This window comes from Cibotium barometz, chromosome 7 (assembly GCF_041138505.1).
Source record: "Cibotium barometz isolate CiBa-2024 chromosome 7, ASM4113850v1, whole genome shotgun sequence".
In the NCBI taxonomy this organism is placed as follows: Eukaryota; Viridiplantae; Streptophyta; class Polypodiopsida; order Cyatheales; family Cibotiaceae; genus Cibotium; species Cibotium barometz.
Window position 1 is genome coordinate 26,888,902 of NC_141052.1, and position 25,915 is coordinate 26,914,816.

The window sequence follows — 25,915 nt, forward strand, 5'->3', positions numbered from 1 at the left end:
GACTCCTGTGCATGGCCGCACCGAGGGCAGGACGCTGGGTGTCTGCCAAAAGCTAGCCAAGCCCCCACAGCCAGTCCTCTATGCGCTGTGAGCCAGAGAAAAAGCGTCACCTTCCGGGGCCGGAAGCTGGCCCAAAGGCGCTGCCAGAAGTCCCTAAGAAAGGCAAGGGAGAGCCCCTGTCGCCGCCAATGCTCGGCCGCCGCCGGGGTGCTCGCTATCCTGTGCCTCTGAATCCGCCGCCCCAGCCTCGCTGTGTACTGAAAAAAGGGGATGCCTGGGCTGGTGGGGGCCAAGTAGGGATCTCGCCAAAACCACTCACCTGGATCCCACTGAAGGCGAATAAGAGGCCTGCTGTCCCAAGCCCATAATCTCCAAGAACAGTCCTCCCCTATCGAGGCCGGTGAGGGGTCTACATGCCACTGTCTCTGATGAAAGCCGACCACCCGCACCCTCTGAAGAATACAACCCTGGAGCCCATCCAAATCTAGTCGTGTCCTCTGAAGCTGGCCACCCTCTCCCACCTCGAAAGTGAGTGGGGCGACTCTCTCCGCTGTGCCGCAGACCGCTAGAAGGATCTCATGCCGAGTAAAGACACCCATCCACTGTGGAGGTGGAGGGTCCTGTACTGGGGTCCGCCACTCCCGGGGGATGGCCGCCTCAATGTCCTGTCTCATCAACTCTCTGCCCCTCATCCCACTGAGTCTCCTCTCCTGAGCCTCTAGAGGCAGCTGCTGAAAACATATCCAGTCATCTAGGGACTGGGCTGGGCCGGAGCTCAACGGGCCCCACGACACGTGAGACCGCGATCCAACCATATGGCCACTGGGAAGTCGAATCAAGGGGTTCCACATCAATGGCTGCCTCAGGCGCTCCTCATCGGTGCCCGGAGGAGTCTGGAAGAGTGACGGCCTCAGATGCGACCAGGCCCTCAGAAGGCTAGCTGCAAAACGCTCCTCGAAGCCAAGGCCCACTCCTCTGGATCGCTGCTCTGTAAAGATCCACCTAATGCTGGGGGTCCAGGGGCCGCTAAGAGAAGGGGTGCGGCTGAGCATCCTGGAAACAAGAAACTCCTTCCACGGCTCAGCGCGCCTGGCAGGAGGCCACGAACTACCAACTTGCCAAGCAATGCTCGGCTTTGGCAAATAGGATCAACAATGCCCAGGCCGCCTCTCTCCCTCGGCTGAGTGATCACCGCCCAAGCCACCTTGGCCCTGGCGGGCCGCCCGTCGCCACCGGACCAAAGAAAGTTCCTGATGAGCCGCTGCACCTGGCCAATGCATGCCCGAGAGAAGGCCCAGCAGGAAGTGATGTACCACATAGTAGCAAGCAGAACCTGGTTGGCCACAACTACTCGGCCAGCCAGAGATAAACGAGCGGTACTCCAATACAGAAGCTTCTTCCGAATGCTCAGAAGAAGGGGGGCTATCTGCTGCTCCGGAGATATGTCAATGCCCACATAACATCCCAAATAACGCACTGTAGTGCCGGGGGGCAGCCACTGAAAACCGTCAACTGGCCTCCAAGTCGGGGGGGGCATAGAGCTGACCCACAGCCCACACGACTTGTGCCAGTTGACCAAAGCGCCCGAAGCTCTGCAAAACCTGTCCATGGCTAAGGCGAAGCGGCGGAGGTTCTCCTCACCTCCCTGAAGATAGACAACAGTGTCATCCGCAAACTCCGAGTCTAGGAGCTCCTCCGAGGTACGGATGGGAAGCTGGAGGCCCCGCAAACCTGTATCCTGTGCCGTCAAAAAAGTGCTCATGGCCTCCGCCACAAAAAGAAAAAGAAAGGGCGCTAAGGGACACCCCTGCCGCACCGAGCGCGAGAGCTGGAACCTCTCTCCGCGCACGCCCTGTATCAGCACCTGGCTATGAGCCGATGAGTAGAGTGCAGAGACCCCACGGATCCACTGAGGGGGGAAGCCCATCCTCTCCATAGTGCCTTCCAAGAAGGCCCAGTCCACCCGATCATATGCCTTCTCGAAGTCCAGAAGGAGCACTGCCAGATCCTCCTGTCGAAATCTAGCCAGAGCCGTAGCCTCCCAGAAGGAGAAAATGTTATCCAGAATGCTCCTATCCTGGATGAAGCCAGTCTGCGTGGAGTGGATGATGTCCGGAAGGTGAGGCTGAAGCCGCCTGCTGATCGCCTTAGCTAGGACCTTGTAGGCCGTGCCTAGCAAGGTGATCGGTCTCCACTGTCTAATCTCCAGTCTGTCTCCTCCCTCTTTGGGGATCAAGTGGATCAACCCCTCAGCCATGCTGTCCGGCATGACTCCTGACTCCATAATCTCCTGGAATGCCAATCTGAAGCCCCTGTGTAAGAGGCCCCAGTACCTCTGGAAGAAAGCCATCGAAAGACCGTCCTCTCCTGGGCATTTGCCCCGAGGTAATGCCTGAAGAGCCTCCTCCAGTTCCGTATCCGAGAAGGGGGAGAGAAGGGAGTGCTGTAAATGGGCCGGCACAACCGGTCTCGTGAAGCTCCAGACTGCCTCCCGAGCCTCTCTCACCCTGTCATCTGCTGGCTCAGCAGAGAGAAGGTCCCTGTAAAAATCTGTGGCTATAGCCCGAACCCTGGGGGGATCCACCACAACCTGGCCATCAGCCTGCCGGAGACGCCTGAGACCCTCTCGTCTGAAGCGAGGCCCTGTCGCCTCAAAGAAATCTCGAGTCACTCTGTCCCCAGCCTGTGTCCAAAAGGAAGCCCGAGCATGGAATCGGAACTCCACCCTCCTCTCCTCGATGGATCTGATCTCCGTGCGAGCTGACTCCATCTGCTCTGAGATCCAAGGGCTCGTAGGATCCCTCTCTTGGAGTCTCTGGAGGGACGCTAGACTCCTCCGTAGGCTCCTCTCCTGCTCTCTGAAGGCCTCCAGCCGGTCCAAGGCAGCCTGTCTGAGCATCTGGCTGATCTCCTGCAAGCCACTAGCAAGATCGCTGGGTGCAGATCCTCTCCTGAACTGCAGCTCCTGCCAGACCTGCTCAACTCTGATCGCAATCTCGGGCTCCTCTATGAGACAATCTGGAATCCGGACGCTCTGGCCCTGCTCTCCTCTCGTGGGGTCCTCGATCTGGAGAAGCACTGGATAGTGGTCTGAAAACGAGGAGCCTGCAAGTATGCCCACTGTGCCACCTCTATCACAGGCCCACTCATCAATGTAAAACCTGTCGATGCGGGATAGGTTAACCCCTGTGGCCCGTCTATCCGAGCGCGAGAAAGATAGGCTCCCCTGCAACCTGCCAAACTCCGGGAGAGTCCACGGATCCTGGCCTCTCACCTGAAGCACTAGTTCCTCCCAGGCAGCTAGCTCCGGCCCATGAATGGTCTCCTGGCTGCCCCCCGTCCTGTCCTCTGCATCCTCCAGCATGTTGCAATCCCCTCCGAGGCACCAGTGGTCTGCCAAGGGGAGGGACTGCCTAATGGTGCTCCAGAACTCGGCTCTCCCGGTCGCCCCATTAGGGGCGTAGAAGTTGAGGAAGCCAATGCGGTCTTCCCCAACCCGAAGGATGATCCACTGCGCACGACCCTGGACCAGAATGCCAGAGTCCACAACTTCAGATAGAAGCTGCTCGCTGACTGAGATGCATACTCCACCCTGGTTCCCCTGGGAGCCATATGCCGTTGACCAAAAAGTGTGACTCCTGCCTGGCAAGATCTTCCCGCAGGTGCGGGTACGCCCGGCAGAAAGGTGGTGCTCCTGGATGAAAAGGATATCGATGGGTCCTCCAACGAGAGCCCTCTGGATCTCCTGGCGAAGTCTGCCCCTGCCAATGTAGCAGCAATGTCCACCGAGACCCTGGATGTTCCATGAGAGGATCCTCATGGATGAGCTATGGCAAGTGAAGCAGCCTCCACTGGCTCACCCCTCTCAGCCGGCCCGGATGATCTGCCCTCCACTCTATGAGTCTTGGGCGCCGGCTTGGAGGGAGAATAATCACTGTCTGTCCGGGTGCGGAGTCTCTCCAAAAAGATGGTGACCTGTCTCTGTGTCCAGCCCCACTCCGCCTTCGCCCTGTCCAGGGCATAGGCGTGAGACCAATCCTCTGCATATATGTATCTAAAGGTAGGCTGCACCCTCGGGGCGGCATGGAGGAGAATCAGAAGCACCGCCTCAACTGAGGTGTGGACCGGATCCGCCCGCCAGTCTCCTATACCAAACAGGCTCATGCGGGCTGAGTGTAATCGGGTCTGCAATAGGTCCGTGAGCCCCAAGTCACTGAAGTGGAGAGAAAACTCCAGTATCTGATCACGCAAAACTTCCTCTACAGAGTTGCAATCCCATGCTGTGTCTGGGGCAACACTGAGAGGAAAGGAGAAAGCCACCATGCTGCTCACCACAGAGGGAGAACGAGAGGGATGGCACACAACGCAAACTCGCAAGGGCGCGACCAGTGTCTCGAACGGGCCAGCATCCAGCTGGAGGCACCTGAAAAAACCGTAATCCACTGGTAGTCCCATCACTCGCGGGGGCCCCCTAGGGGAGGCTGGAGAGAACTCTGTGGCGGGCGAGGCGAGGATCGCCATCTCCACCGGCCCGGAGTGGCGGTGGAACAGCCGCTGGACTGAGCTCTGGCCTACCCAGCTGCGCTGCCCCGGGGCAGTGGGTGGTCTGGCGAAGTATCCTGGAGAGGCCGAGGGAGGGATGGGGGCTCGTGGCAAGGAGGGGGGAGAGCGAGGAGAGGATGGAGAGGCATCTGCCAGAGGATAGGTGTCAGGGGGGGCCGCCGGGGGAGGCGGGAGGGGGGGGGCTGGGGGGGGAGAAGGGAGGGTGGAAGGAGTGCTCTCCGGGTGAGGGGAAGGGGAGCCGGGGGTCGAAGAGTGCGGCCCAGGATCCTCAGGAATCTGCTCCAAGGAGGGGGGGGGGGCCCCCGCGGGGGGAGGCGGGAGCGGGGTCTCCACGTGGGAGGCTCCACCAGCGGCCTCAACGGGCACTGAGTCTGAATCCTCGTCCATCGGGGTGGGACCTGCTGGCCGCCTATCCCTGACAGGAGCATAAGTGCGGATAGGTGCCTGTACGCTAGCCGGAGTCGCCTGTCCGCCAGCTTGTCCGCCAGCCTGTGCTGCCTGCTGGCGTCTGCGACGACGGTCCCTGCGGGCCGGGCGTTTCCGCCTGCTAACCTCCTGCCATCCGCCAGCCTCCTGGGACTGCGCGGCATCCTCCGCCGGGGCCTGCTTGTCAGATGATGGCGCCTGCTGCGACGAGCCAGGGATGTCCGGTCTCTGAAGTGGATGGCCACCCCTCGGGTCTCCTGCTGGGGGTCCGGAGGCGGCATAACGTGAAGGATGAGCCCCCTTGCGGGGACAGGCGCGTGCGAGATGGCCCATCTCCCGACATATGTAACACTGGCCGGGGAGGCCCGAATACTCCACGCGCTGTATCATATGTCCTCCAGAAAGACAAGGGAGAAGGATCGTCTTCGGGAGGGACTCCGGTGACGGAACCACAACCCGAATGGCCGGGAGTCCTACTGCCCGAGCAATCACTGAAGCCGCTGTCTGAGGCGTCTCCACCACCTGCCCGAACGCCTTGCCAATGGATGACAAGAGGGGCAAGTACTCCCTACGGAGTCCAGGAAAACAGATAGTGACGGGGAAACCTGTCGCGCCTGCTAGCGGGTCAGAAGCAGGGTCGAAACCATGAGTCCATCGCGCCAGGAACGCCCGAGAAGAGCGGAGGGCAATGGGGCTCCGAGCCAGCACCATCTGAGCTGCCTGTGGGGACTCGAAATCCACCTGATAGTAGCCTCGTCCCAAAAAATCCACGCTGACGATCTTGGCGGGCACGCCAACAAGGCTGCCTTGCAGAAGGTCGCGAAGCTCTCTCCGCATCGGACGGCTACCCACTATCTTGCAGACCAAGGAGGAGGCCTCAAGAGCGGAAACTGTGGAAACAAACAACTGAAGATCTTCAGCTGTGAACTCCAGACGGAGACCGGAATCGGCAGGGTTAGTCGGAGCGGCTTCCATGGAGTCCTCCAGAGGGAAAAAGCCAGAAACCGGGGTCACCAACGGGAGGGACACAGCCCTGCGAGGAAAAAAGAGAAGCGGAGGGCTACAGGATAGCGGGGGCGGGGCGGGGGGGGGGGGGGGGGGGGGGAGCTGAGGCGGGGAGGAGTTAGCGGTGGGCGGAGGGGCGGGACGGAAGGGAGGAGAGAGAAGGCGGAGGGGGGAGAGGTGGCGGGGGAGAGAAGAGAGGGGGAGGCGAAGGAGGTTAGAGAGGCGGAGGAAAAAGGATGGGGGAAGGAAGTAAACGGCGGGGGGAGAGGCGGGGAATGCAGCGAGGAAGGAGGCGAAGGAAGAGAAGGCGGGGGGGAAGAAAGCGGAGAAGAGGAGGGAGGCGGGGGAGTGGAGGCGGGGGGGTGAAGGCGGGGGAGAACGCGAGGCCGAAGGCGGTGGGGAGGTGGCGTAGAGGGGCGCTAAGGCAGTGGTCTTATGTGTTTTGCAGGTGGTAAGTGACCCCAAGCTCAATTTACAGCTTATATTTTATTATACTAAGGTTTACGAGTGCAGGTGTTTACATACACTTAAATTTGGGTGTTCACATACACTTAATTTTGGGAGGACAATTTTTAAAGTGTTCACATCAAGAGGACCAATTTTTAATAAAACTTGGCCATTACTCAAGGTGGGCAGCCCATCAACCCAAAAAAGCTCCACGAGTTGCTATTCTAGGGGGAAAGGGTCAAAATCAGCTAGGCGCCCCCTTTTCTAGCTGTTTTTGGTGATGGAACATCCTGGGCTTGAGACAAGTGTCAATTGGGCATGCAAAACAACTTGGGAAAGCTGGTCGACTATGGAAAGGGCTGATATATAGCTGGTCGCTTGCCTCCACAGCTTCTACAGGCAAAAACGATTCTTCTCTCTCTCTCTCCCTTGAAGTAGGCAGCAGCTTCCGGCTTCTTAATAGGGCTGGTCGACTCCTGTACAGCAGGTTTCTGGGCTGAATTTTGATGCTCAAAAGGCTCAGAGTTCAAGGCAAACAACAGGGCCCATCTCATCTCTTGGGGTGACCTGTACAGCATGTTTGTGAGCTGAAAACAGTGCTGTCCAGTCCAATTCAGCAAGGTTCTTCACGACAGATTTGAAGGCAAACAGTCTCTGAACCTACATGAAGCCTATGGCTCTAAGGGTGGAACCTTCGGGTGGCCAGAGCCAAGGTTTTCATGGCTGGTTATTCGGGACAGCATCACTTCTAGAGGGTGTGATCATGTACTAGAGTGTGGCTGTGCCCAAGGACCTCTTGGAAGCTTGAGTTTGAGGACTCGGTCAATTGTTTGATTTGTTTCATCTTATTCTGGATGTATCTGCTGCCAATCTGAAGAGTGTTTACTCTCTGGTGCCCGTTATCTTGCACTGGAACACTCTGTTGGTAATAAAGATACCTCAAGGGGAGGCTGGCCCAACTGCAGCCTCTAGTGCTGCGTTTTGTGCACGTTTTCATAATGTTGTTTCAGTAATTTCAAAGTATGATGATGATATTGTCAGATGCTATGTATGATGCCATGATGTTATGTATGAGATAAGGTTTTTCGTGCACACGCTTCCGTATTTGTGACATTTTCTCCCGGATTGTTCTTCATCGGCAACAATAGGCGCTTCTGGTCTTCACCCTCCGGAAGGACTCCATGCAGCCGCTCCATCATCCCCAGCCGAGGCCATTGTCAGCGGTGGATCTCAAGCTCTTAGCTTCGACAATATCTTCCCTTTCGATCTCTTCGTTGGTCTGCAAGATCATAGGGAGTCAACCTCATCCTCAATAAAATCACCACTATCCATTTTCTTCGGCTTGGGTACTCTTGTATGGAGTTTGATTTACCCGCAGCAGCGGGCTGATCTTGTGATGCAACAGAGCCCCATCGTGATTCGCAACGCTCACGCGTTCTTCCCAAGATGCTACCATGGTTTCAACCTTGCAATCGACCCCCTCACAGGTATATCCGGTTTCGCCGTCACAATCTACTTCCTTGGTCTCCGGAAGGAGTATTACCCATTGGTTCGATCGATTGGACGATCAATAGGGCAGCTTTTGGAGTCTCCGCATACGGTCACATTAGTCGTGGGTGGCCAAGACAGCGGGCATCCCTTCCATAAGAGACTGCATTGCTTCCCAGGAAAATATGCCTTTAGTTATTGCACTCCTGAGCCTCCATGGCAACCCAATTCTTCAACGGGTAGAGCTTCATAGGCAGACAGATGAGCCACCTTGCTCGGTCCTACCCTCCGCCCTCCCCCCCCCCCCAAACCCCCCCACCACACATCCCCGACGTCTCAACAAGCACAACAAGCGAGTACACCTCCAGCCAAGCCTCCCTCCTAGGCTCAGCAGGTAGGCCCTAGCCATTGGCATGCAGTTCGCCACCTGCCTCCCAAAGCACCCCCGGCCTAATCACCCAAGCCGAGGTCGTATGGGCGCCTATTCTAACCGATAAGACAAAGACCAAGTGTCCCAAGAAGATTTCCTTCTATATATATACCTTCATAATGTCAGAAAATTCTGAACTTACAAATTGAGAGATTTGAGAAAGAAATAATAGTGAAGAAGGACAAAGACAAAAACAAAGCATTTGAAAGATAAAAAATAAATAAACTAAAAAACCTAGCTACTAAGGAGAGGAAATCAAAAGATAATATCAAACGAAGACTTTTAATTAAGACATTAAAAAAAAACCCCCAAAAAAAAACAAAAACAAAAACAAAAACAAACAAACAAACAAACAAACAAAAAAAAACAAAAAACAAAACAAAACAAAAAACAAAAAAACAAAAAAACAAAAAACCAAAAAACCAAAAAACCAAAAAACAAGAAACAAGAAAACAAGAAAACAAAACAAAACAATTACATGAATGAAAGAAACTTTAAAAAATTAGAAATATAAAAAAACACAAAAGTATACACATACTTCTTCTTAATAAGAACTTAAAACCTTTTGAGCTTAGATACTAAACAACAACACAAAATAGCAAAACAGAGAACTATAAACTCTAGACCTAATGCACTAAGAGCCAGAACCAAGCATAAAGCTAAACTTTAAAAAAAGACTTTGACTCAAAAGTGCAACCATTAACTCCAATGTCTGTCCGAAAATGAAGTGTAGGTTCATCAACTCTATCATGCATAGCGTGGACAATAAGCTATGACATCCCTACTCATGTCATCAGTGCCCAAGAGTAGGTCCAGGTTTGTATAAGGTTTAGTCCAAAAGAACATGCTTTATAAAACTAGCGAACTGAGTTTCTATCACTCTCCGGAGATGATGGGCATACTCAGCAATTATAGAGTCTAGAACTCTAAGGTATAACAACAAAGAATCACAAAACATAGGAAAGAACCAAACTAAGTCTATATTAAGCTAGAGCGAGAAAGAAAAGACTAAACACGGCCTACTCTAAGTTAAAACAACAAACCCTACTCTAAGCTAGAACAAGCCACTTTTACAAACAAGAGAGCATTGAATTATGAATTAAGTGGGCTTTTCAACTCCCCATTTCTATAAAACTTACTCCTTATCATTTTAAACATTCCAAAAGCTGAAATACCAAAGATAAACTTACTATGATTCATGAAAGAACGAACCTTTTTCAAAATCTTATTGAAACTATAACCTTTTTCGATAAGCAGCAAAATAAGATGGCATGATTGAGAGATAAAGGCAAATTTAGTAGAGCAAAGACGAGAGAATCTAAAAAGTTGAGAGCAGATAACACCTTACTTAGCTGTATCAGAAATACTGGAAGAAAAGTGTGGCATTCGAATGATCTTTAAGTTAGCATATTCAGGTTGTAAGCAGGTGGTAAGTGACCCCAAGCTCAATTTACAGCTTATATTTTATTATACTAAGGTTTATGAGTGCAGGTGTTTACATACACTTAAATTTGGGCAGACAAATTATAAAGTGTTCACATAAACTTAATTTTGGGAGGACAATTTTTAAAGTGTTCACATCAAAAGGACCAGTTTTTAATAAAATTTGGCTATAACTCAAGGTGCATAGCCCATCAAGCCAAAAAAGCTCCACGAGTTGCTATTCTGGGGGGGAGAGGGCCAAAATCAGCTAGGCACCCCCTTTTCCAACTGTTTTTGGAGGTGGAACATCCTGGGCTTGAGACACGTGTCAGTTGGGCATGCAAAACAGCTTGGTAGCGCTGGTCGACTATGGACAGGGCTGATATATAGCTGGTTGCTTGCCTCTAGAGCTTCTCTAGGCAAAAACGATTCCTCTCTCTCTCTCGCCTACCCTCCTCGCCCTTGCCTCTCGCCTCTGCTCATTCACGCCAGGCCTAGTGCAGGGCACCGCCAGGCCATGGCGGTTACCTTAGATAGGGGGCCCGCCTTGTCATAGCTTATGATACAGATGCAGGTGGTATAGACGACCTAGCCCTACCAGCAATCCACGATGCCAAAGAAGTCGTACGCTCGTGTCCTGGCAACACCAACCAAAACCCTTAGCAGTCAAAGCTCGAGCTCATGGGAGGTGTTCCTCCTAACAGAAATCGAAAAGCCGCGAGAGGAGAATGGCAAGCTGAAGAATCAGCTCACTGAAATTGAAACCCGGCTGACCTCCCTTGAGGGCAAGCCCGACCCAGTTCAGGCAGTTCAGGAGCAGATTCATGCAACCAAAGCAGAGTTCATTGAAGCTACAGAAGGTATGGAGCAGCATCTTACCGCAGAAATCATGTCAACCATCAAGGAAGAAGAACTCCGAGAAAGCATTGCTGAGCATCTCCGAGTACGTGGACTCCCGGAGGATTGGGACAAGCAAGAAGTCAGAGAGCAAACGGAAATTGATGAAGATGAATGCATCTCAGACACGGAGATTATGAGGAGGCGACTCAGTAAGGCCCTCCCCCTCAATTATATAGGCAACCCATGGACCATAGTGAAGAAAGGGAAGCATGCCATTGCGAAATATCACAATAAACAGGACAAGATCCAAGTTCTCCGACAGTCCAAATCATTACAGGGCACCAGGCTTTGGTTAGCTGATAAACTCACTCCCCTACAGCTTAAAAACAAAAGTGCAGAACTCGCCAAAGTCCGAGCAGCCCGCCAAGCTGGAAAGTGGGTAGTCTACCATGACGGAAGGGCAGTAATCAAGGACTTCCGTAAGCCTAAACCCAATTAACTAGCATTCTAATGTGCCATCGGCATTTTTTGTATCACAGATAGTTGTTTATCATCCTAGGGTTTTCATTAATCTTTTGCTTGTGCCTAAGTGCACCCCGAAGTGGATTGTAATGATTGTGAGGTACCGGTTTTTGGTCCCATATGCCTTCAAGGCATTCCGTGGACGTTAATATGACTTTCTTTCTTTCTTTCTCCCTTGAAGCTGGGGACCCCTTCACTCTTCTTAATAGGGCTGGTCAACTGCTGTACAGGTTTCTAGGATGAATTTTGATGCTCAGAAGGCTCCGAGTTCAAGGCAAACAACAGGGCACCCATCTCATCTCTAGGGGTGACCTGTACAGCATGTTTGTGGACTGAAAACAGTGCTGTCCATATTTGAATTTACACAGGTGCATTAGGTTGTTGCATGTTTGGGTGTGGTCAGGTGCTGAATTTCTTGTTGGACGGACTAGGATAATCAATGCCACATAGATCCCAGACAGTTTCGGTGTGGACTAATCAAATTACTGCCAAGAGCCCACGGAGTGTGTATAGACTGATAAGCATCCCCCATGTCCCCACATTGCCCACTACTTTGGTGTCACCTCGTTGCAGTTCCGTGTAGAACAAGATTCTCCCGTGCTGGAGAGCAGGTGCTCTGGGTAAGTTTCAACAAGTGCCTGCTGAGCTTTGTATGTAGATTCCTACAGAAAAGGAAAAGAAAAGGTGCAGTGCCAGGCGGGCAGGGGGCAGAGGGGAGGCGGTGGGGTGCAGGGTTGTTGTTGCCACTATTCGTGCATCATTGTGGTGTAAAGAGCACATGACACAACGCACATACACGGGATTGTTAGCTACATCCATGCTCCATTTCCATGGTGTGCTACAATTTCAGTTCTATTTGGTGACATTCTTTCAGTGAAACACAGCTAAAACTAGTTTTAAACACATTGCATCATCAAATAGAGCTTCCAAGGACACAAGGTATTTTGAGAAAGGCTTGGATGTGGTGAGAAGAGCACAATGAAGTCTTGCACTATATTACTCTATGATTTTCCTAAAAATATAAACTTCCCTATACATAGCATTTCCAATTCAAACCAAACACCATGTAGCGGATCTACGAGAGAGGCCTAGGTGATTTTTTCATCAAGATGTGAGGTAGATAGCAATCAAACAAGACACCTTACAGGAATTGAAGACAAGCATCAAGAACAAATTCAGTATGATTGTGTTGGAGGAACATGTAAAGAACGCTCAACAGCAAGGGAAAACATATAAAGCTACAAAGTCAAAAATAAACTCCAAATCATATGCTCACGCTGCTAACTTATCTATGGAAAACCTGATATCACAAATCACCATTAAAGGACTATTAAAACACCACTCATGCTGAGATGCTGGATATAAGGGCCTATTTGATCATTTTCAATATGAATCAGATAAACAGTATACCAATCACATCATACTGGCACAACCATGACAAACTCTGCAGACCAAGTGCTTTGATTGGCACACTTTCGCTTTCTATACACGCCTGCAGAAATATAACCTAATATGCATTAGTGACACACTCCAAGATAATGTGCAGTGATTAAGAACTGAATTTAGTTAGCACCTGAATAGAGAGAATTAACTCAACACCGAAATCAGCATCCCTCTCGCATACATCACATATTGAAGCTGCTCTGCTGAGACTTATTTGAAAGTCTGTGATAGGCCCTAATAAGTGAGCATGATCCAATGCAACCTGGCAAAGCCAACACATACCAAACACAACACCAACACAAAAGCCAACAATTGATCAGCTTCTTTCCTTAAAGACACATTGCAATCCAAAGTTATTTCCACGTGGGCTCATGAGCCACAAAATTGTCTTCCCAGCTGATTCTCATCAAAAATAGAAAATAACACCCTTAGCATATACAAGTACAAATCTCAACTCTGCCAATGAGGTGATAGCCCAAGTGGTGAAGGTGTTTGCCTGGGACTAGAAGGTCCTGGGATCAAACCCCCACAAGATGCTTTCTTGGCGGCTTCGCCTACCAGGCGAATAAAAAACCGCCTACGGGCTGGGCCGCCTATGGGAGGTGAAAAACGGTAACTACGGGAGGATCTTGGGCCTAAGGCCAGTCAAAAAGAAAAGTACAAATCTCAATTGATCTCCCTTTATAATTTACAGGATCCTTTTTTTTTTGTGCAGAAAGGAGACTTCTATTAAATATGAATAGACCATACAAAATCACGGCTAGAAGCCAGGACAAAAAATCCCCTCATCAAAGTAGGGTGATCTCAAACAATATGGGGCACAAAGGTGCCAAGAGACTCACAGAGTCCTGTGGGGATCAATGAGAAAAAGATCCCTTGATCCCACTCCCTCATGAAGACAGTGTGCTTTGCTTGCACAAATCTGGGTGGTCCTTATATACGAGCCCATGTAGCCATAAGACTCAGAATAATATTTCCCCACATAGTATAAATGCACAAAGTGTCGTATATCCGAATACCCTCAAAAGCCACTGTGCATCTGGCCCTCCAAATCTTCCAAGTTGTGATTATGGCAATGAGCTCCCAAGTAGTATCAATCATCTATAGAGGTGGTCTATATTGTGTATGAGGAATATCCAATAGCATGCAGCATTGGGCCACACCTCTGCATACCTTTATGGCAGTGTCCAAATCCCTGCCCTTAAAAAATATTTCTGGACCACATTGAGTGAGTCAAGGAATAGCACCCCAAGTAACATAAATGGTCTCTTTCCTCAATTTGCATATAAGCTGACCTAAATAGCCCAAAATCCTTTGAGCAACTCTACACCCCCATATGCAATGTTGCACTGTTTCAGAAGCTACTGGCATCTGGGCAGGCAGGATCTGCTTAAAAAATAGCCCTCCACTGATAAATGGGTAGGCCACCATGTAAGAATAACTAGAAGAAGTGGCAGATCTGGCTCCTCCTGTATGAGTGCCAACATCTACGCCAAAATCTCTTTTGAAAAAATGGGGTGATGTCAGAGCTCTCCCATTGTAGCCTCAGTGTAGCAGTCCTCTAAATATATCCAAGTAAAAGGAGCCTGGCATTATGGACAGTGTAGCTAAGAAAGGATGACTCTTCATAGGATTGGTTGAATTAAACTGCTCCCACTACCAAGATCCCAATGAAGACATCTAATAGGACATCCACCATACAACCATAAGCACCAAGACCCATGGGTCACAATATCAAACGGAGGGTCAACATGCTAGTGCTAACCTCAAAGGCTAACTATTGTCACTGAATGAAGGGAAGTGCCAGGAATAATCTCTTTCATGTCACATTTCAACAATCTCCATCATGGTTGGATAGAATAAAAAACACGATCTCCCTCCTCATCCTGATCCAGCAAGGCTAACACCAGAGAAAACTCCCACCCACCTAGGATGATGCTGATCGTGAAACTAATCCACTCATGCAATATAGCTGCATCAATTCGATCAATCCGTCTTAACACTCCCTCTGAAGTGCTAGGTGGATGCAAGACTCCGATCCAAAGGGGGACTTTTAAAAAAATTCCAAGCAATAACTGTCAATCAACATCTCTCCTAACCTAGTGACTGCTATATCCAAACGCACCCAAAGGTCACCCAACCTCATCACTAATGAGTTCATTTCACATAATGGGTTGTGTCTATCAGCCTCATCCTCTAATCTAGGAAGCCTCTGTCTCAAAAAAGGTCTCATACTCCAAGCTCTGATAATGGCAACTATAAGTAGAGAGGAAGGTGCTCTATACTCTACCTCAGTGAAGATGAAACATGAACTAAAGCCTTTTACTCTTACGATTGTTCACGTTGGTGAAAGAATGGAGGATCGGATTTTCGACAGGGAAGATCTTGGAGCTTATCCCAGATTCTCTCCTCACGTTTTGGCTACTTTGATCTACAAGTTGATCATTCCTGCGCCTTGCTTTGTCGATCGAGTTAATAAGATTTGGATCCTCTCTAAGAGAACTTGGTGGTGCAAACAAAATCTCAAGAAAATTTGGCATAGCAAATTGCCACTCAAATCTAGATTGTTTTTATGGCGATGCTTGTTGGGAGTGCCCAGTTCGAGAACTTCTTGAAAACAGACACATAGTTGCACTGAAATGCCCTTCTTGCCCTTGCATAAAGGAAACAGTCATGCATCTTCTTTGGTCTTGTCCGCAGAGCTAAAGTTTCCTTTGCGGCTAGAGTGAGAGGGCAAAAACGGTCGTGAGCCAACCCCCCCCCCCTCTTTCTTCTCCCGCCGTCTCCAGCCTGCGCCTCCCCTCCTTCCTGCACCCCTTCCACCCCCCCCCTCCCCCTTCTTTCCCTTCTCCTTGCTCAAAGTGTTCCCATCAGGCCACCCCCCCTCTCCATTCGCATTCGTATTCTTGTCGCCCCCCTTCTTCCTTGGTCGTTGGCAGCACCTTCAACTTGAGGGTTTTTTCTATTATCAGCAAGTTTCGGCCTCTTCTGGTCTTCGCCCCCAGGAGGACTACATGGCAGCCACTCCGTCTCCCTCGACCGAGGCCACTGTTACCTGTCTTTCGTTTTCTAAAGCAGACCTGCAGCTTCTCGCTACGACTTTAGCATCTCTAAAGGCCTCCACTCTGGTATGAAAGATTGTCGGTAGCTGCCCCACGCATGGCCAACTCTCAGAGATCTCCTTCAGGCTAGCCTCCTAGGTGCGCCTGCAAAGATCGCAGATATTCATACATTGGGGCATGGTTACTACCATGTTGAGTTCAATTCACCAGCAGCGTCTGATCTTGTCATCGAGTTGAGCCTCGTTGCATTGCGTACGGCCCAGGCCTTCTTTGCACGGTGGCAGCATAGCTTCAACCCAGCATCTAACCCTCTAGCTGGAGTTTCAGGATTTCTCATGACAATCTGCTTTCCAGGCCTCAAGAAGGAATACCTTCCTCTTCTCTCGGTGATTGGTTGTGCCATCGGGAGAGTGATGGAAATCCCCCCCCCCTACCACTACCTCGGCCCTTGCACAAGCGGCCGGGATTCCATCTCTCCGCATCTGTGCGCCTCGCTGGATTCAATGCCTCACATGATATCTATTCCCAGTCTTTGCGGCGACCCCATTATGTAGAGAGTGGAGTATTCCGGCCTTCCAGGCCAATGTTTCATTTGCAAGCAAATGGGTCACCTTGCTAGAGCTTGCCCTCGGCGTCAGTCTACGAGACCGCCCCCGGTGGTTTCCCCTCCTCCTTCTCGTTTATATCCACACGAGGGGACCGAGGGAGGAGCAGGTTCCCAGGCCACGGAGCACCAGGTACCGACCATGGATGACCCATCAGCCGAAGAGTGGCAGACAGTTGGCCCTCACCCAGGTCACCGGCCGAGCACCAGAGCTACACGTCGCCACCGCTGTACACGCCAAGCTGGCAGCATGCAAGAGGATTCGGTTCTGTCAGAGAACCATTACGAGCACTTATCACAACATCCGCCCGCAAATTGTGGGCCCCCTCCAATCACGGAGAGCACCCCCCCCCCCCCCCCCGCGATTTGGCAGCTGATTCCTCGTCGCGACTCCTCTTTCGGGCCTCGGTGCCCAATGGGGCCGGTGGACCCCACCCTCTCTCCGTTGAGCCTTCCCCAGCAGCCTTTCTCTCTGATGGATGCCTCTCAGCTTCCGGCTGAGGAAGATCGCTCTCTTTCTTTGGCTGATGGCACACAGGAGTTTGGCAATCGGTACTTGGCTTGCAGTTGGAGGTCAGTCAACAGCTTGCCCGAGTTGCAGCCACCCCCAAGAGTCTCAGTGACATTGCCTTTGGGATTGCCCGAAGGCTCAGGAGATTTGGAAGCGGATTCTCCGCATCTTCGCTATGGACAGGGCATCAACCCGGATCATCACTTGGGGTACTGTCGCTTGGGCCACCGAGGGTAGAGTGGTCAGGACTTACGAGGAGGATGGCGGAGGACTAGCTCTTCAGGTCTCTCACCATCGTATTGCAGCAATACCAGTCACAGCCCCACCAATAGGTGACTGGCCGACTAGGCTCCTGCCAGAGATAGGGAGATTTGCAATAGTATAGCAGGCTAGCACATTTGGCATGCTAGATGCAGCAAGGCCATGGAGGGTACCCACACTCTGCCAGCTGAGACCATCAATGATCACGAGCATCAGACTCGATATCATTCACACCCTCCGTGGTCAATGGGGGAAGCTGCAAGGAGGTCTGGACCGCATGATGCAGAAGCAGCGAGAAGCCTTCTTGAGACTTTGGAGACCTAGCCCTTTCCTCATAGATAGAAGCGGTGACCCCATTTGGCATTATAGACCACTTGTGTGATTGTTCCCACCCCCCCCCCCCTTCTCCCTGTATGAGATAGCCTTCACCTCACAAGGTGGCCAACCGGAGAAGAAGCATCTCTCCCCCCTTTGATCACTTGTTTCCCGCCCTTATATGACGCGAGTTTGTATCTAGCCCGTCGTGGTTGTACTTAGCCCCTTGTGGCTGATTTATCCTTCACTAATTGAAGGATCTTTTTCCCCAAAAAAAAAATGTGGACCAATCACCAAAGGACTAGATTGAGCACCCGCAAATCTAACCACACAGCATGTGAGTACAAGCCCCAACCTGCTGACTACTAAGTAAGCGGAAGAATTCATGGGCTGTCGAGAGATTTCCTCATATGTGGAGGGAGAAGCCTCAGGCATAAGAAAGGCCCAAGCTCACATAAGGCAGGCTGTAGATTTGTCCTCGAAGGAGCATCCGAATTTACATGTATGGGCCTTGGTGAAGATCTATCTCACGCTCAAAATCCAAGGACGACAAGAATAGGCGTGCACGATGACATGCAAACTGTAACTCGGAGTGGGGAGCCAAAGGGGTTTCACAAAACACTTGACCATTAATGAAATTAAACACTTAGATTGGCCATAGCCTTAAACATATGCCACTTAATTTCAAAAAACTGTAAAAGAGAGGAGTGCACATCTGACACCACATGGAGGACAAAAGGCACCCCCCCCCTCGCCGGGGGGAATATTGGCCAATCCAATCTACCGATCCATAGGATTGGCTGAGGACAATCTTTTGCTCTCCCTAGAGCCCCGAAAGGTGCTCGGACTGGATGGAGAGATATCTGTCGTAAGGATGCCTAACCCCTAGGGTATGGTTAACCTAACTTGAAGGTCTTAACCCTAGGCCCATATCTGGTAGTCTCCACTCTCAACTGGTGGGACGAGGTGCAGATCTGGCCGATCGCACATCTCACCCCAAGGGATAGGTGTATGTCCATGTAGCGTGGACGGATGATGAACCCATCCTCTGTCAGGCATAGGAGGTGATCTCTGTAGAAGGCCATCTTTGTCCCTAGTGGACGACTAGGTGAACTCTATGTCCTTTGAGTATCCAGTCTGATGATGTCCTTCCTGATAACCCTGTTCCGCTCTGTGCGGCTGAGAGCAAATGACGGGGCCTCTATGCTGTACTTGAAGGGGGGGGGTGCCTCCATCTGCATACCGTGCATGCCAAACCAAGTGCCTACCTGTGCATACCAACACTCTGTATCTCCCTCAAGTGTCAACTGTCTGATGGACTCCAGGGCTAGCCGGGGGTATCTATCAAGTGGAGGCTCCCATAGCCTATGCCAGTATGTCACTGTCTAGAATAGAGCCTCTATCACTATCGGTGCAGCCCCCATCTCTGCCTGCACAATCTCATGTGGCACTGATGGTTTACTCCTAATCATGCATGCGATCATCGCCACTAGGGGCCTCTCCATCAGCTTCCACCCATCATATACCTCCTCTGTATCTGTCTCGGCCGGCTCTCTCCTCCTCCTCCTATGGTATAAGCAAGGACCCCAGATGGGGGCACCATACAGTAGTGCAGGTGTAACTAGAGTATCAAATAGCCAAAGCTTCGTCCTTGGCTCCTAAAACTGTATCTGTGAGCATTGCCTCTCTAGCGAGCCAAGGGCTGCATATCCCCTCATCAATCTAGCATCGGCCGCCTTCCACATCGAGAACTGAGGTCCAGCAAAAGTGATCCCAAGGTATACATACGAGGTAACATACTCCAACACAGGCTCTCCACTGTATGTAAATTGTACTACAGATCTACTTATCCACTGTGAGGAGGTGTTAAAGATCATGACCTTAGTCTTTCCAAGGTTCACAGTAAGGTCCCGGTCCTTGCAAAAGGCCTGTAATGCATCCAAATGCCTCTGCAGCCCCTCTAGTGAATCAGAAATAAGAACAATATCATCCGCATACAAGAGGATCGGTATCAGGACTCCTACCAAATGTGCTCCTGGTCCTCCCTGTCTGTCTATGTAATCCGAGATCTCGTCAATGTATAGACCAAATAGAGTAGGAGACAAGGGGCAGCCCTCCTTCACCCCGATAGTGCTGTGTATGATCTCTCAGTCACCTCGTGGAGCCCGTACTCTGCCTGTGATGACTGACTCATAGAGTGTAATGATCCCCCACAGCATCTCTGCTGCAACTCCCATATCTTGCAGTCTCCTCATCAGTCTGGCCCGTGGGACAGTATCAAAAGCTTTGCGGAAATCCACAAAGCAGCAGTATATCCATTGCCCATGAGCTCTCCCCTCCTCAATGATCCCCCGTAGTGTAAAGATATGATCTAGTGTGGAGTGCCCTCTCCTAAGGCCTGCCTGCCCCGGTGCTCTGAGTCTCTACTCCTCGGACCATCTACTAAGCTCATGCTCCAAAATTGAACCATAAATCTTGGCCAAGGTGTGAACAATCATGATAGTCCTATAGTTGTTGGGGTCCATGGGGTCACCTGCTTTCAAGATAGGTACAATAGTATTCAATGACCGACAGACGGGGAAGCCTTCACATAAAGCCTTGTTAAACATGTGAACCAGTAAAGGGGCTAGCGTGTCTCTAGCATGGGAGAAATGCTCGGTGAGGAGTCCATCATGATCCTGTGCTCTCCCAGTATGCATCCTGTCAATAGCATCTCTCACCATGCTGAGGTGAAAGAAGGAAGAGTGTGGGGGACGAGGTTCGGGTGGATAGGGGAGAGGTGGCTGCTCGGGGACATGGTAGAGAGAGGTGGCATAGGTGTGCCAGGTGCTGGGTGAAGTAATCGGAGTTGGAAGGCGATGATCCTGGAAGATCCTCCAGGCCTCCTTACAGTCCCTTCCAAGAAATAGCTGGTATAGCTCCTGCTCAAGCCTTGCTAGGTAGGCTCTCTTCTTTCTCCGTGTGAGACGTCGAAAGATCACTCGCGCCTGCCGGTGAGTGGTGGATCCTAGTGCCATCTCCCGATGTAGACCGGCTTGGGTATCACGTTATTCCTCGTCGCACCAACTATTATGTTGGACAGTCCCTCCTGGTGATGTAGGGATGGCTCTGGAGTGTGGGAAGGCAGCTGCAACGGACGTATGGAGGGTGGCTGAGAGGTGTGTAGTAAGCTCATCAAGTGGGATGTGGGGTCGAGGTCGGAGAGGATGCGGTAGACGTGATCAGAATAGATGGAAGAGGTCTCTTTGGTGAAGTGGTATCTCGGACGGTGATGGGGCAAAGCAGATGGTTGCATGGTGTATCGGCATGTGAGTGAGAAGGCCAAGTATGCATGGTCGGCTGCAACACCGATGGGGCGAGGAGAGATGGTAAACTCCGAAATGAGTGGGATCAAAGAGAGGGATCCCATTAGGTAGTCCACTGTACTAGCTCCATGTCCGAAGGGGTAGGAGGTGGAGGAGTTGGATCTAGGCCATCTAGCCAGGCCATTATAAATGGCTAGCCTATGAGCCCCGCCTAGTCTGTGCGGGCTGTTGTATCCTGTGATGTCCGCTCCAGATCTGTACCCATCGCGTCAATCTCCTGGTACATGGGATCACTTGTCTCAAAGAAGGGTACCTGTGCACCTACGGTGCGGGCATTGAAGTCTTCACCCAGGAGGATGTCCCCTAGACTGGAAAACTTCATAATGTCACCATAAAGGGGCAGGTACGGGGACTCTCCATGGGTGGCATATTTAGAATTGGAGGGTGCAAAGTAACACACCGCAAGGTAGATGTCTCGGGCCCTCTGTGTCTGGATCCTCACCCACAAAAACCGTGCAGCCTCATCCCGTCCGACCACCTCTTTCACATGTTGAAGCTCCTCCCTGTATAATAAAGCCACCCCACCCCACCCCTAGGTACCCCCTACTGTGCGTGGGTGCGGGCGGTGAACAGACTCCCATCTGTATCCTCTCACCTTTGGAAGCCGACTCCCCTGGCACTGATGAGTCTCTGTGTATAAGACCAAGTCTCTCCCTATAAATGTCTCCTCGAACAGACCTGCATCTGTCCTCAAGGCGCCATTGCAGTTCCAAACCACAATCTCTAGCTTGGTCTCATAGGTCTCGCACCGTCATTGGGCACGTCGCTCGGTGATGATCACCCTCACATCTCTGTACATTGCCCATTTCCCTGCCTTCCGTGCATCCAAGATGCATGGCATGCATTCCCTCCTGTCTGCCACCTGTGCTAGTGTGAGATCGTCTTCGAGGTAAGTCTTTTCTCCTTTTAGTGCCCACCTTTTGGTAAGGAATGCTTGCCTTGCCTCCAACCCCGCAAACTTGAGGATGAGTGCGCGTTCCTTGGTGGTGTCTTTGCCCACCCTCCATGCCTCGACGAAGGGGGTATCAGCGATTTCCAGTTTTCTGCATAGTGCTATGGCGTCCTCTTTCGGGGGTCCCCCTTCTAGTACTGAATTTGCTCCTCAGCTGGTGGCCCCCATAGATGACCAGCTGCAAGTGGGGAGGCAAGTAGCAGCAGGTAGGTATGTTGCTGCCTTGGGGGCCTGAGCAAGGGCGGGTGGGGAAAAGGGTAGAAGACAGAGAAGGTGCAGAGAGAGAAGCGAAGAGAGAGAGGGCGGGTGGGGAAAAGGCGCGAAGATAGAGAAGGAAGCGAATAGCAGAGAAGGCACCAAGAGAGAAGCGAAGAGCGAGGGCGGGTGGGGAAAGGGGGCGAAGACAGAGAAGGAAGCGAACAGCAGAGAGAAGCGAAGCGAGAGAGGGCGGGTGGGGAAAGGGGGCAAAGAGAGAGAAGGAAGCGAACAGCAGAGAGAAGCGAAGAGAGAGAGAGAGAGAGAGAGAGAGAGAGAGAGAGAGAGAGAGAGAAATGAAATGAAATGAAATGTTATATTAACGTCTTCAAAAGGCCATAATGACCTATGAGACCAAAAGTTACATCATGGTGGATCTGATACAATGTCTGGATTAAAAAAAACCCAGAAAATGAAAAAATAAAGATGATACTACTGGCACCTAAAAAATGAAACTGGAACTGGAAGGTACACTATGGAGGTACCTCCATCTCAAGAGAGAGAGAGAGAGAGAGAGAGAGAGAGAGTTTGTGTACAGTGAACTCTGCAATCATGGCGGTTGTTTATGAAAGAAAAAGGAATCAAGAAACAAAGAAACGACATTTCGAAGTCAAAAATTCAAGGGTGCTCCATAACAACGAAGATGCTCAGTTGGTTTATGATGTATTGCATGATGAGTTTGAACATATTCAAAGAATCTAGCATAAGCCTGTACCTACTCTCAAATACAAACTCAAGCTGCCTTGTGTGGTCTCGTCAATCAGAAAATATTCTCAAAATGCAATCATAGTGTTCTTTCTAGGTAGACCACGGCAAGTGATGTTGCACAATGGCTTCAATCTTTACTGGGTCGCAATTATGTGGAGGAAGTGTATTATGTAGATAAAAGATTTTATGAAGTGCTGCTCACCGAAAATTAGTATAAGCTGCAATGTTGGAAAAATCGTAATTGTACTTTGGAAATCAAATGGTGCATATCTTACCGTGGACGCCCACGAAAGATTATCAAGGACCCATCAAACATAGATGCCCAGTATGGGTGGAAGTAGTCAACTTTCCCAATTACCTGTGGGAGGATTTGCCCGGGCTTATTGCTTCTCTTGGTACAGTCATATGCCCACCTTGTCCTTCGGGTAATAGGAACAGGTTTTGTATACTTCGGGACACGACTCAACCCACGCCCTCATCCATTGTAGTGGAAGTAGAGAAGGTTCATATGGGTGAAGCTTACTATGAGTTGAAATGGGATGTATTTGCTGGTGCATGTTACACGTGCGGTAAATATGGTCATATGGCCATTCAATGTCCCACAATGTTGCATCCCCCACCGCCTATTGCGGTCTCACAATCGACATCAAACGTCAATGTGAAAGTTTAGGCACCTCCTGTCGTCGCAGGCGGGCAAACTGATAAGGCAAAAAAACAGCCTCATCTCTTGCAATGCAAATGTATCATATTCACAAGCTATGCTAAAAGGCAAAGAAAAGGGAAAAGGAAAATTGGCAAATGATGGTTGGCAAAAACTTAGAAAACAAGTGTTGCAGCACATGCAACTATTGCCAACACGAAACTGGGCCCTAGATGCTTCCTCCTCGCACATGGCTGCATCAAATTTGCAAAATAATATTGTGGGCAAGAAGTGGGAACAAATGGTGGAGCTGCATAGAGCGCAGACTCTTAGGGAAGTGCAAGAGATGGAATTGCTAATGCAAACACATGAAGATGAAATGCAAGAAAATATGTTGCATAATGATAATGGGGAACACATGCGAATGTCAGATGCCTGAGCAGGCCATGTCATCTACTTTCTTGTACATATTTCTCATGGTAGTCCCTCTTAATTGCTTTACGTACAATGTCAATGGCATCTATGATGTAAATAAATGGAGGCGTTTTTGGTGCTATGTAAATATGATGAAACCGGATATAATTTGCTTGCAAGAACATAATCAAAATGAGTTCGTAGGGCAAGTAGATCACTTTGCTAGTTATGGCATCTTTTATGCAAGCCTGGGTGCATATTCACGAGTTGCCTTGTTGGTCAGACATGAGTTACAACCGGTTTTAGCGCATAATGACCCGGATGGTCGCTGTTTGTATGAGTTTGCAGCTCTTTATGCGCCAACTGCTTCAACTAAGAGAGTAATGTTATGGGCAGAGATTTGTGACTACCCTTGGCTGCATAATGCTTTCTTGTGTGGGGATTTTAACAATGCCCCTCAGCAAGGGGATCACTCTTCTGGACATTCACATATGCTAGCTTCTGAGAGGTTCTATGGAATGCAATGATAAATACTTTACATGCTGTTGATTTGTGGACTCAAATGTGCCCTGGGTGTCTGGCTTCACTTTCCACCACAGGACTTTTTCTCAATATCGAGCCCGCCTAGATAGATGGTATTTATTACATGCCGATTAGTATGATGATTTTATATGCAAAATTTGGGTGGATCACTCACAAGTGTTATCCGATCATGTACCATTGTGGATGGGGCTATACTTCGGACTACAATTGGATGATCGCCCTTATACCGCCATCGTCCGCTTCTCATCAATAACCGTTACCTCTTAGATAACATTTTCCATAAATTGGTCAAAGAGGTCATGTGACGTGGTATCGTTTTGTTCAGAGGATCCAACTCAACATTAGACACTATGGTCACTCGTATATGCATGAAGAAAAACAAAGAGTCCATAATGCAAAAGCAACTTGTCAAGCTCTGGCAGAGCTTCCTTACATGAGGAATCTTTCGGTCTCTGAAGAGAACGATTTATACAGTGCAAAACATGTTCTTGCTGAAAATGACAGACGTAAGCTAGAAAAATGGCAAGTCAAAGCCAGGCAACAGCCATTCAAGGATAAGGGATGCTCTTCAAAGGATTTCTTCAAAAGCTTACATTTTGAATGCCAAAAAGACACCATTAAACGCGTAAAGACCTCGACACACACCTGGACATGTTCCAAACAACAATTGGCTGTCCCACTATGCACGTCTTTGATACTACAGGTCCTGCTAATGCGCAAGTTCAGGCAGTCAGGGATCGGTTGCTCTCTCATGTTTCATGCATCGTATCCCAAGAAGAGGCACTCTCTATGGAGCAAAGCTTCACGGAGGAAGAATTGCAAGAGGCAATAAAACAATTGGGCACTTGGAAATCTCCCAGTTGGGATGGTTTAATTGAGGAATTCTTCTTGCACTTCTAGGATGATCTCAAACATGCCTTCCTAATGATGCTTGGTGTACTTGGAAAATGTCCAAACCATAGAAAGAAGGGCTTGTAAAACTTCTCCCCAAAAAAAGCCTATGTGAGACCTTTGTTGATTGGTGGCCAATAACTCTAATGCCCATAGTATACAAATTGGTCGCCAAAACACTTGTCAACAAGGTAAAAGGGGTACTTTATGTGAGCTTACACGAGGCGCAATATGGTTTTTTTCCCACGCAAACATATAACGGATAACATCGCAAATGTCTACATTGGGGTTGAATATGCAAAATATACAAAACAAGATGTGCTTATTTTGCAAGTGGACATAGAGAAGACCTTTGACACAGTGCAATGGGATTTTATGCGACCATGTGTAAGAAGGGCTTCGGAATTAAGATGTCCATCTTGTGTATTGGTTGTATCAAGGCACTGAGGCATCATGTATTCTTGATGGTGAGCTCTCTGACTCATGGTCTTTGGGTAAGTCCTTGCGTTAAGGATGCCCTTTGAGTGCCTTATTATATGCCATAGCAACTCATCCTTTGCTTCTATATATGGGTCATCTTACTCGGCAAGGTGCACTTCGTGGTCTTCAATTGCCATCTAGCAAGTATTTTGTGGCACAGGCTTATGAAGATGATTCCTTCTTCATGCTACGAGATGATCCTCATGGTCTCCGCATTGTGATGGAAGCTGCAGGTCTCCGAATTAATTTCCGAAAATCCAAGCTTATCCCTCTCAAGCCAGAAGCTTGGAACAATGTCTTGTTGCGAGGGGCTCTTGTTCCCTCCAAT

At 50.0% G+C, this 25,915-nt stretch overlaps 1 protein-coding gene across 4 annotated transcripts in view; it reads right to left on the reverse strand.

Annotated features, from left to right (window-relative positions):
- Window positions 1-25,915, reverse strand: part of RST1 (ARM repeat superfamily protein) — a 182,724-nt gene that overhangs the window by 68,377 nt on the left and 88,432 nt on the right. For all 4 annotated transcript variants that reach the window (XM_086800403.1, XM_086800401.1, XM_086800402.1 and 1 more), the window contains exons 10-11: window positions 12,717-12,848; window positions 12,554-12,635 (exon numbers count right to left, since the gene is read on the reverse strand). In XM_086800403.1, the coding sequence (XP_086656529.1) occupies window positions 12,554-12,635; window positions 12,717-12,848 (214 nt within the window). The remainder of the gene's footprint in view (window positions 1-12,553; window positions 12,636-12,716; window positions 12,849-25,915) is intronic.